This window comes from Sceloporus undulatus, chromosome 2 (genome assembly GCF_019175285.1).
Source record: "Sceloporus undulatus isolate JIND9_A2432 ecotype Alabama chromosome 2, SceUnd_v1.1, whole genome shotgun sequence".
Lineage (NCBI taxonomy): Eukaryota > Metazoa > Chordata > Lepidosauria > Squamata > Phrynosomatidae > Sceloporus > Sceloporus undulatus.
Window position 1 is genome coordinate 198,892,623 of NC_056523.1, and position 12,629 is coordinate 198,905,251.

Genomic DNA, 12,629 nt, shown 5'->3' on the forward strand with positions numbered 1-12,629 from the left:
AGATACAGTACTTTACCTCTTACAGTATATATATAAAAGGAACCATCTTCTGGTGAAAGGCAAGTGTGTAATCTGTCTTGGAAGTACTGATTCTGGTCTGCTCTCTCATCCACACAGCCTTTAGTGTGAGCACAAACAGTTATGCCTGCTGGGATTTTGTTAATTCTTTGGCATTGTTTTCCTTTGCTTTGTTCTGTAGATCCTTTGTTATACGACATTGTTTTATCCTCAACTTATCCACAAGTCATCAAATTCCTTAATGTTGGCCCCAAAATATGCCCTTGACTTTATAGATGACGTTGACTTATAGTCAAGTATATATGCTAAATCCAATTGTTAACTTCAAGCAGAGTACACCAACTGAATCAATGGGAACTTTGTAAGTCAACACTTGTATGACTTTCATTGAGCCATCCGGCCTACTCTACTTGGGATTTATTTGGATTTAGGCTACTTTTCCCCTGAATTGATTTGGCATTGCTTCTTTTACAGCAGTGCTACTCAACATGGTGAACCCTGGACCAGTGCCAGTCTCCAAGCCATCGCCTACCAGGCCAGAGTTTTGAAGAAAGAGGAGGTGTCACCAATGCGTACAGATATGGCAGTGGTCCTTTGCACATCTGGAAAAAGAAATTGCCAGTCCTCCACCTCTTATAGCCAGAGAAGCACTGCTTTTGGTTATAGTAGTGCAAATAACAGTAAGATTTTTAGTAATTCTTTCAATAAGCTCTGAAGGGCAGATAAGTACAGTGCACCCTTCTTTTATGCGGGGGATCTGCGTAAAAGAAAAAGCACGTATGCTTGAGCCCCATTACAAGTAATGGGAGTTGTGTTCGCAGCGGCGAGGTGGCACACGTGCGCCATGGGCGCACATGCCATTGTTTCCTCCGGTGCATGGTGCCACTTCTTCCGGCACTGCTTTCAGCGTATAATGCATGTATAATACACCCACGTATGACATGGGTGAACTGTATTATTATTCCCATAGCACAGTTGAGACTGAAAGGCCAGGACTTATCTAAGACTACCACATTAATAAATGACTAGGTAAAGCTTCAACTTGGGGTGTACCTGTTTCCTTAGCTCAACTCTCAGCCATTACAATCATTCTATGACAGCTCATGTCTCTGTATACCTGAGTGTTGGTCTTGAATTTGCTGCCAGTTACATTCAGGCATTTCAGATCTGTGAGCCCCAGGCTCATGCACTAGAGCACAGGCAGGATCAGCGTGTGCCTGGCTGAAACATTACATTTGTTAATAGGAGAGTAATGAGCAAATATTTTATTTATTCTTAGCTATTTGCTATGCTCAATGGCTAACCATGTCTGAGTTGGTCCTACAACAAATATGGAGTTTGTCATACGTTAACAGTATTTTAAAATTACATCAACTTCACCTGCAGTAGATCCCTTAACATGTGACAACTTGATTTTAGCACCGAGCTTGTTTTAATTATTGTAGTAGTTTAATTCTGTTTTAATATACTATTTTTGTATGTTTTTAAATGTATGGTGTTTTTTAAATGTTGTAAGCTTCCTTGAGTCCCAGCCTTGGGAGAAGGGCAGGATATAAATACATAAAATAATATAATAATAATGGGATTTTCATTAGAGACTCCAAACTCCCATGATAAAGCTATACCTCCCTGAAAAACAGGAGCTGTTTTATCATTCACACATGCCATCAAAATGAGGCAATTAATTTCTGAGGGGCTATAATGAGCTGTCTACTTCAAAAATGCTGTTTTTGAATGTTACTTAGCATAAAAATAAGAATTCAGAGACATAGCCCGGTTAGTCTGAATATCAGTATGCAAAGATATCTTGTAAATTAATTATGCAAAAGAAGTTGTAGAATGAGCTTTTGTAGACTTCAGTCCTAAACACACTGTAGAAATAACACACTTTGACTGCTTTAACTGCCCTGGTTCAGTACTAGGGAATTCTGGGAACTGTATTTTGGCACCAGAGCTCTCTGACAGAAAGGCTAAATGTCTCACAAAACTACGGTTCCCAGAATTCCCTAGCACTGAGCCAGGGCAGTTAAAGCAGTCTCAAACTGGATTATTTCTGCACTGTGTTTTGGAGGCTGGTCTACTTTCTCAGATGCATGGAGTGAATGAATAGAGTGAATCCTGTTAACTTTGGTACTTTTTTTCAAACACCTTCAGAAGTATTACTCTTATGTTAGATCAATGAAAGCCTCCAAAATCTACTAATCCTGCTCTTGCACACTCTGTATCTGCACATATTGTCTGCAGCATGGAAGCCTTTGAGCAACTTTTATATGTGGAAAGCCCAGTGAGAAGGGTTACTCGAAGTGCAGAACACCGGGGTGTGGTGGCAGTTGTAAAGTTACCATGGCCTCACTCCTTTGTTAATACAGTTGTGGGGTGATACTTCTGACAGGCACTTGGATGTTATGCTGATTGACAGGTTGTAAGTAAAGAGTTATGTAGTCATATGTAATGAGTTATGGAGGGAAGTAACAAGGTGGAATGGACCTATATTTTAAAAGAGGAATGCAATGAGCTGGCCATTAAGTTCTTGTATCAGTGTAAGAAGGGCTTTCAGTTACTTTTCAAAGTTCCACCGAATTGTATTTTTAAAAAGTTTTGACAGGAATTTTTCAGGTTTATGCTGTTCTTTTAAACAGTCCTGTTTTGTTTTGTTTTTTAATAAGACAATAACTTGCCAAGCTCTGCCTAATGCTGGGCTATTGTCAAAATATTCACAGTTACACAACAGACCCCACCTGCCATGGCTTGTAACACTTACCTCTGCCTCAACATAATCAGTAATGTCTTTTTTTGCAACCCTGCTCCAAATATCTGGCTATTTCTACAGGTCATGGTGATGATATTTGGTAAAGTCCATTTTGGCTGTAAGGAACTTAAATGTTTGACCAAGAACAGTAGCATATCAAAGTTATGTTTGGCAGAGATTCCACCTAACCATTAGGAAGAATTTCCTGATGGTAAGAGCTGTTTGACAGTGAAAAACAGTCCCTCAGAGAGTGGTGGAGTCTCCTCCTTTGGAAGTTTTCAAATAGAGGCTGGATGACCCTCTGTTGGGTGTGCTTTGATTCTGTATTCCTGCACGACAGGGGGTTGGATTGGATGGCCCTTGTGGCCTCTTCCAACTGTGATCCTATGAAAGTTGTATAATAAATAGTTCTTCGTTTTTTAAATATGTGATCCTGCTGTTAATACAGCTCCTCCACCGTATGTAGTGTAGCATTAAATAAAAATTAATTCCTGCCAAAGCAATAAAATACCATATATCCTGGTTCCCAAACTTGGTTGTCCAGATATTGGACTTCCAACACCCCAAACCCCAGCCAAAATGGTCTATGAGCTATAGTCCAACAATGCTGGAGGCTCAAATTTGGGAACCACTGCTAAAGGAAGAGAGAAAAAGAGGCAGTGGGAGATGCTGCAGGTGAAAATCTTGCTAGAACACACACCATGGGACCAGTAGATTGTGACTGTAGTCTTCATGTGTTTAAAGATACCCATTTCTATAACCACAACTTCACGGATTGAAGTTAAGTACTGAAAATACATTCTGGGATGAATCCAGTTCAAGTGAAATAGTCACTCTTGCAGCTGGAAGGACAACACAGCTGTTGTAAGGTTAAGAGCCCATATATTAGCATTTTAACCAGCCTGAAAATATCAGTTTTCCATGCAACTGGGTTTTGTGTCAGAGAAATAGGACTATTTGAAATTAATTGGAAAAAAGGATTTATTTTGTTTCAGCATACAAAATAACTAAAGTATTTTTTAAAGGACACCACTTACCAGCTCTTATTCTACCAGAATTTTGTGGAAAACACTCTTCACTTTCAACACACAAATGCAGCTGAAATGTGTTTATTCCATCCTCATTCTCACCAAACTAGAGAACTAACATTTTATAAGGATGACTGATGAACTACATGCAAGTCAGAGTTAAGAGTCTACTGTAATTGCAGTTATATTCCCTTTACATAGTTAAACCCTCCACCCCCACAAATTCTGTACATCAGCTACTATTTTCTGTGGCTCAAGAGACTTATTTCGCCTGCTTTTCAAAAACAAAAAAACCAAAATAAAAACAGTGACCTGCCCAATATATATTCAAAGGTATGCCAGTCTGTGTTCCTTCCAACCTCTTAAGAGTTTTGCCACAAAATTTAGTTAGAAAAGTCAAAATGGACCCCCCCAGCACACGTTTTGTGTTCAACTGAAATGAAACATGTTGCGTGTGTGCTATTTTAAAAAGTGAAAGTTAGCCTTTACATTTTCAAATGTTTCATATAAAAATGCTAACAAAAATGTAAAAAACCCCACTCAAGCACCCACCCTCCACACTTCAACATCACATCATATGTCTGATGTCAAGAGATTTCAAAAATCTCTCACCCCAACAATTGCACATTAATTAACATGTGGACTTTAAAAAGAACATAACGCTTCAAGTATGTTTCATGCCAATCATCAATAAGAGTCATAACATTACTGAAGAAAAGTACACTTGTTCTTTTGGAAGCCTGAGAAAGACTTTCCATAGATTATGGTCAAACAACATTTTAATTTAAAAACAGAAACACACATGCACACACATACAAAAAAAAAAAAAGGAAATATTTTCTTTGGACTTAAAGAAACAGTATTAAGAATTCCCACTGAATTATGATGAGGTACCCCTACTAGGAACCTGGTTTTACATACTGCACAAAACCATGTACATGAAGATACTTCTGCAGCTGGACTGAGTAATTTATGTCATCTGCTAGCATGCAGAGACTGGAAATATGATGGACTCTCAAACACAAGCTTTTCCTGAGGCTGGCAAATTCGTCAGACCCACAAAGAATTTCTGCAGCCAAATCTTTAATTAGGATTTTAATTTGGATTTTAATACCTTCTTGAACAAAAAAAAAATCCTTTCTCTTCTGTAAAGGATTTCTAAAATATCTTTTGTTTTAACAGAAAATAAACACTCCTGGAAATTAGGGCAGTGCTGTTTAAACTGATTGATCATTTAAACCAATGGATTAAAAATACGTTCAAAGCATGCCTCCACCTCTCACATAGATTTTTAATTTGAAAGAAATTATTTTCTAATATAACCTAAGCAAGTACTGAAGGTGACTGGGGTCATCTTAATAGAGATGTAGCTCTTTCTCCAGCACATGAGAATCAGTATTCTAAGTTGGCAGCTGCTGTTTTACATGTGTAAATCATCTAAAAACAACAAAAGCAGACTTATTTTTCAGGGCTACTGAAAAACTAAAGCACACTAGTGCAAATTTAATTGGTTAATCAATTGAAATCAGTATGATTAACCAAACAATTTATTTAGCTGTGTTGACAGTCCTACTATAAATGAATATAGGGTACTGAATAAGTACTGAAATTTGGAAACAATTTCTCAACATGTTGTTATTAAACAACTGCTTAAATGAAAATGTCTTATTACATAGAAAAAGGGCTGAAACCAGGATCTAAACAGAGCATATACTGTACGAATAAAGGAACTAATTCTATGCTATAATTTTATAACAAAAAAATTGAACTGCACATCTGGGCAGATGAGTGCTGGAACTCCTAGTAATAAATAGCTCCAAATTAAGGATTTTCTACAATACGTATGTCCATAGAGAATGGAACAAATGTTTCTCTTTCTCTCCCAACTCTCTCTCTTTCTCTTTTTTATGGCAAACTTCTAGAGTGCTTTCACTTTTATACATATCTAACAATAAAACAGACACAGAAATGTTGATGGCAAAAACAATTCCGGAGTTACAATAGTATACAGTAACACTTTTTTCATTAATAAACGTTCTACTGGTTTATTGACTAAGGCTATAAAGCAAGTCATGATCCTATCTGGTGAATTTCCTATCATTGTCCAAGATCAATATAGGATTACAGCCTGGGGGCCTGTTCTGCTGTTGCAGAAGACTGTCTGTGCATATGTGTACACACACACACGTTTTCCACTCCCCCCTCCCCAACTCGGTATCTCATCAGGGGAACTGCAGAAATGGGAACAAAATGATAGGGTTGTAAAATAGACTAGAAGGAGGTCAGAAAAAAGTGGCATTGAAACAAGAGCAAGGTCAGAAGGGTTGTGACGATGGTAGTGCTGCATCAAAGGAGCGTACACAGGACACAAGAACTTGTAACGTCTGGTAGTGTCATTCCCTCAAGGACTTTAGAATATGAATATGCAATAATAAATAGATCAGTTATGTAATAAGGCAGTGTGTTGAACATGCATTCATCTTGTGGCCTGGAATACCACAGAGAGATACATGATACCATACACATTCATTAAGTGTTTTTGTTTTTTCAAGGCTATCCAGGCTAACTCTTCCAGAGCATTTCCTTGGTGAGAAGAGCAATCCTCTGAGGCTTGTCACTTTACTTCTCCTTTATCAAGAGATGACGACTGGCTTTAACTAAAAAATAAAGCTGAAGAGAGTTGGTTGTTGTTGGGAATTTTTTGCGCCATTTTGGCTGCACCGTTCTGAATGTTTTATTTCTTTTTTTTAAAAAAAAGAGCACAGTTTTTGATGCAGCCAGGAGCTATGTCCTCAGGATGCTCCAGATGTTTCCAGGTAACTCTGTAATTTTCTAACTGTAGTTTTGTCCAGTGAGCAAAGGTCAAAGTCAAAAGTTGTGTTTGTGATGTGAAAATGTCCCGTTTCTTCTATAAGGTTTACAATCTGTCATTAAAAAAGAGGAAAAGGAAAGGTTATAATTATACAGGTATATGTAATTATATATGTAAATCTTGTTTCTCTTGTATGCTATTGCACAAAAGAAAACACCTTATTAATTTTCTCACTGTTATTACATGGCATGAAATTATGGAATATAAAATGAGTAAACTACCCTTCCAGATGACTTTGAGCTTGAACTCTCATCACCTTGGATCACTGGCAATACTGGCTGGCGCTGTTGGTAGATGGACTCCAACAGTACCTTCAGGGTTCCAGGTTCTACACCAAGAAAGAGCCAATCCTGCTTTGCATTTCTCTTTGATGTAGGAGAAAAGCCCTCGCTAACTATGATATGAACTCAGGTGGCCAGACTACAAAGATAACTCATATAACTTTGTATTACTGTGCATGCAAAACCCTATGAACTAATTTCCAAAAGCTAAGACAGCCAAAGCTCTGCTTTGCAGCTTCTTTGACTAATTTTAGCAGAGGGCTGTTTCCAGTATTTTCAAGGACACAGGAAGAATAATATCACATGAACACTAAATTAAATACTTTCATATAAAGTAAGCATGTACGCTTATACAAGCTGTTAAGATGTGGGACTCAAGGCAGCAGCTTGGAAAATGGATCAGAATAATAAAAATTGGTCAAAGTTCACCTTTCTAATACCATGTGAATCTTCATTTGTCTCATGTTTTAGGAAGTCTAATGCTTTAGGAAATTCCAACGTCAAACACAAACTGTACTGTTATTTCAAGTTACAGTCCCCTCCCACTCCACTGAGACATCTAAAAGGTGTTTTAGATTCATGACTCAATTCTATCCATCCCGCTATATATGCTCCTTCTTCTATATTATCCCTATTGAAAAGTTAACTATTGTTGATTAAGTAAATATGAGAGGAAGGGGCATGCTAGACCCCCTACCTCTGTTGCTGGTTCCATCACTCTCTTTATATGGATAGCCTGGAGAGGAAAGCTTTCTTTGTCTGTGGAAGCTCTCACTACGTGATTTGGAATCATGGTTTTCTACAGAGATGTTTTCCTCTTCAAGCTCTAAATGGAACCAGCAGTAGAGGAGGGTGAAACTAGCAGGCTCCCCTGTGTTTGGGAGCTGACTTAATTCATACAGAGATAACATATGACTAGCACTCCTTTAGCACAGAGTATTACCACATCTGCCAAGGGAAGCTCTCTTCCTGCTTTGCTTGCTTAAAAATAGAATGGAGGGGCAAACTATGTGCTAGGTATGCAAGTGTGAGAAAGAGGCAGTTTGGCTGAGCCCACTCTTTGTGCTCATCTGGTTCTGGCAAGTGAAAAAAGACAGGGAAATTAAGCATGCTTGGGAAGAATGCTAGGGTTTGGCCCTGAATGCTCTTGGCCCTTTAAAATAAAAATATTAAATATCATGGAATAGGAAATGTGGGCATGGGAGTAGGCTGCAAAGAGATTAGAGAGCAGATGTGGTAGGGGAAAGGAGTAGAGTGCTGGTAGGCAACTGCAATGAGGCAGCTCTTGAAAGTACAATGGTGCTCTGAGAATAACCCTGTTTATTTTGGCCGCTATATCTCGCATGTGCCTTTAGATCTGCAAGAGGTAATAAAATTCTAATCCAAAACATGATCTTTTGCTTAAAACATTGCTTAAAAAATGTAATATGCCATTCTTGTGAGAAACAACCTCATTCAAAATAGTCACAGATTTACTCCTGCAACACTGCCTTGTGTTGCATCTTTAGCCATAACATTGTATGGACAATGTAGTAATAATCATAAGTTTCTTTATGTGGGTTAGGAATGTAATCCTAATGCATCTTTCACTTAGCTCTGACTGAGCAAACCAGTTCATTACGAATTTCACAAAAACTCTCCAAAGTAATTTTTCCCAAAAAAAAAAAAGGAACTACAGTTGATATGCTTTCCTGTGATACTGTGCCAAAATGGGCCCTTCCCTTAACTCCCATGGTAATAAATTTCAGGAATTCAAAAGCAGTTAGGAAGTGTTAACAGATGCATTTTAAAGAAAAGCAGTGCTCTTAAAAGAGATGAGAAATAAAATCTCATTTGCTGATCACTATCTAAACTTTTAAAGCTCCCAAGTAAGAGCAACATGAACATTTGAACCCTATTTTTCATCTGGGCTCCTTAGAAATGTAGCTACAGTGTCAAGGCCACCTGGTACATCTGAGTGAGATGAACCCCTCAATTTTAATGGAGGCAGAGTATACATCCAGATATAGCCAAGAAAGCTTTAGGGGCATTCTTGACTGCCTGCCAAGAGGAATCATGTTAATGCCTTTAATATTAGCACTCATGTTCTTAATCTACTGAAAAACACTTGGGGGGAAAGATTTAAGATTATAGCTGTCAAGCTTTCTGATTACTAATGTTAAAAACACAACATTAAAAATACTTTAACTGAAGGCCTAGGATGCAAGGTCCACCAAAGTCTTATTTGGTCTCAATGAAGTGTGCTGTACTTTATTGTTTTAATGTATAGTTCTGTTTACATACTGTCATCCTCCCTCAATTTCATTGCCATCTATCATGCTCTAGTAATTTAAATGGCTTTTGAGGAAAATATATACATGAAGGCTTGGGTTTAACTAATGGCATAGCTCTTTTAATCTTTATAAAAAATTGAAATATTCTGTCTTCTCTGAATCTACAAAGCTGCCATAAAAGCTATTATTATGTATTTTACTTTCTTTCTTTCTAAAATACATAATAAATAATAGTTTTTTAGTTAGCTTTGTTGGAAGAGTTACTGGAAAGGTCCAGTACTGGTTATAAAGTACAAATATTTATTGTTTTAATAGTTACATTCTAATAATGAAATGTTAGGATGAGAGTGCTCAACACCATCTTGTGAGTTAAAATCTGAAAAAGGACTGGACTCAAATCTTTGGTACCTGTCATTAATACACTATATATATTTTTCTTGTATGCAGTGTGGAAAAATACTTGCAAACAATATATGATAAACATGTGTATAAAGTTCTTACATGCAAAACATAAGATTTAAAACAACCCCAGATGCAGATTCTGGAAAATAAAGTGTGACATCCTAACCTTTACTACTTTTCTTTCTTTAAAGGAAACTTGAAATTATATGGTTTGAAAAGTCTACACTTCAAAATGTTCCTGGTGAAACACACATTACAGTAAAAGAGCAGTTTAATTTTGCCACTGAATTATATAAAAAACATAGCATATAAATGCCACAAATAATCACTGAAGAATACATCCATAATAATTAATTCAGATTTCACTTTTGAAACTAAACTCAGCTTTGTAATTCCGCAAATTAATTTAAAATCTCCTAAAATTGAATTCATTTAAAGTCTCTTAAAGCCTAGAAAAATTGTCCCATGTTTTTGTAAGGCACAACAACGCTGACAAGTTAGAACAATCCAATTGTTAGTTCCAAATACTGTATAGTAGACCCACTGCAATAATGGGATTTACCATTCAACAATTGATTTAATAAGCCTAGCTGGGGGACTAACCAATAGAATACATACCTATATCTGTATATATCTGTAAAAATTTATACTGATGGCATTATTAACATTTTACTGTAAGATGTGTTCTTGACTTTGATAATGATGTTTAACATGCAAGGATATTCTCTCACCTGTTGCAGTACATGTCTTTCCCTTAATGTCATTAACCTTCTGTGGAGCTCAACTAGTTCATCCAGATATGCCTGAGAATAAGCCATCACAAATTAAAAGAAATAAAACATACTTGTTAAGCTGTAGAGCTCCTGAGAGCTATGCGCAAAACAATTTGCAAGCATTTAATCTCCTAACAAAACAAAGCAAAATAAACTATGTTCAACACATCTAATTAAAGCATGGAACAAACAATATGATGAAGAGATACCAAAATGCTGAGGAAACAACATAGAAGAAGTTCATGAATTTGTGTTCTATCAACTAATCTTTTCTGTATATTGAAAGAACAGATTCTAGAACAATTATGGCTTAGATGTAGTTATATTGAAAGAGATCCACTGAAATCAAAGGGATTTGACAAGCTGAACATCTCCTGGACACTTACATTTAAATGTTGGACATTTGCTGGTAGAATAGCAGAATTTAGTGAAAGTGGAGGGGAGCAGCCCCTTCTGCACCTTGAAACCTGATTTAGAGGTCTGGAAATTCCCCATTTGGTCAGCTACCAGGGTTATGGGGGGGGGGGAGAAGATACTTTTTGTGGGAGAAGGATTCAGGCCTCATCTAGTAGCATAATATTAGTCCTGCTGAGTTCAATAGGTCTAAGTATGACTAAGTTTAGATCCAATTCTGGGGGAAGAGGAGTCAGAAACCACTTCTGATTTACCTTATCACAATCCCCATTCTTAATCTGTTTATCAGATTTACTCTGTTTTATAGGACTTTTCACTTCTAGAATCTGGAAAACAAAACAAAATCAATATTAGAATGCATCACAGGGGTTAGGACAGATGGCTATTTGAAACGTCTTTATTGTCCAAACACTTTTAGCAGCCAATTAATCTAACTTCTGCCTCCTGTCACATACCCAACTGAATGCAATTTACATTAGAAAATAAAATAAACTACATATAAAATTTTAAATACAGGAATAGTCTTTAGGAAAGTCTTCAACTAAATAAACAGCAGTAGGAGAAACATTCACTCATGAAATAATCATTACAATACTAACACTGACATCCAACATACTGAATCAGTGTCATTTAACAACCCTTGTTACTGTTTATACATAAATATGCCAAGTTATTAGAGATTTGCTTGAAATCTGAAATTTGAGTTATGGCTCTTTGATTAAAAAACAAGCAAAACTGTATAACCCCTAGGTGGATGTCATTTGAGCTTTTAGAATGTAACACAGACAAAATCTAACATTTAAATGTTAACTCCAATGGATTACACTACAGTAATAATGAATGATAATCCATGGGAGTACTCGATTTCTGAATTTTGCTTCTAAACTTGGCAGTTAGGATGATCCATACTGTATATATCTGTTTATAAGTTGACTTCATGTTTAAGTCGAGGGCAAGTTTTGGGGCCAAAAGTATGTATTTTGACATGACCCGTGGATAGGTTGAGTGTAAAACTTGGAAGCTCCTTCAGTGTGTGTATGTGAGCGGCAAGAGGAAAGCAGCAATCAATATGAGGCTTCAGTGTTTCAGCCTTCACTCCTGAGACAATGAAGCCGGTGGGAGAGGGACTGTTAAACAGCAATCAATCAGTTACCAAGGACTCTATCTTCTTGGCTCAAGACAGAAAGAAACTGCATGGGGAAATCTGAAAGTGCTGCTATCACATTACCATACTATCCTGTAAATAAGTTGACCTAGGATTTGGGGGTCAATTTTGGGGCATAATTTTTTAGGCTTATAGATGAATATATACAATAGATGCCCAATCCAGAGATATATTGCAACATTGGAAGTAATGCTGCGTACAGTTCTCCTACTGAATAGCTAAACATGTCTGCAGAACTTTATGGCCCCTCATCTATCAAAAGCCCTGCTTACATTTTAGTGAAATGAACAGTACTTACCACTGATCACAACTAATAAGTCTCATTGATTTAGGGTGAAATTTCTATGGCATGAAGGGGATGCATATAGACCCTTAAAATAAGCTACTGATTAAACTGATTTAGATATAAAGATAAAACTAGTTGACAAATGCCATTTGCTAACATGTTGCTTCATGTGTGAATTATTTCTGTTTGGTAAGTACTGAAGCCATTTCCACTGATATGAAAGCTTGCTCTGATGTGTTTGAGCTGTGATGCCTAATTCATACATGCCATCACTAGATGTTGCAGTTATTATCAGCTATTTATGAAAGAACTTTCATCTTGTAAAAATGCAGCAATGTAATCAGTAACAATATTAATTCTAATCATTC

General features: G+C 36.9%; 1 protein-coding gene across 4 annotated transcripts in view; it reads right to left on the reverse strand.

Moving 5' to 3' along the window:
• Window positions 1-4,877: 4,877 nt before the first annotated feature.
• The window catches only part of MLLT3 (MLLT3 super elongation complex subunit), a 150,797-nt gene continuing 143,045 nt past the window's right edge, over window positions 4,878-12,629 (reverse strand). For all 4 annotated transcript variants that reach the window (XM_042453412.1, XM_042453411.1, XM_042453410.1 and 1 more), the window contains 3 exons: window positions 11,065-11,136; window positions 10,355-10,426; window positions 4,878-6,719 (listed from right to left, as the gene is read on the reverse strand). In XM_042453412.1, coding sequence (XP_042309346.1) covers window positions 6,588-6,719; window positions 10,355-10,426; window positions 11,065-11,136 — 276 coding nt within the window. In that variant the 3' untranslated portion in view covers window positions 4,878-6,587. The remainder of the gene's footprint in view (window positions 6,720-10,354; window positions 10,427-11,064; window positions 11,137-12,629) is intronic.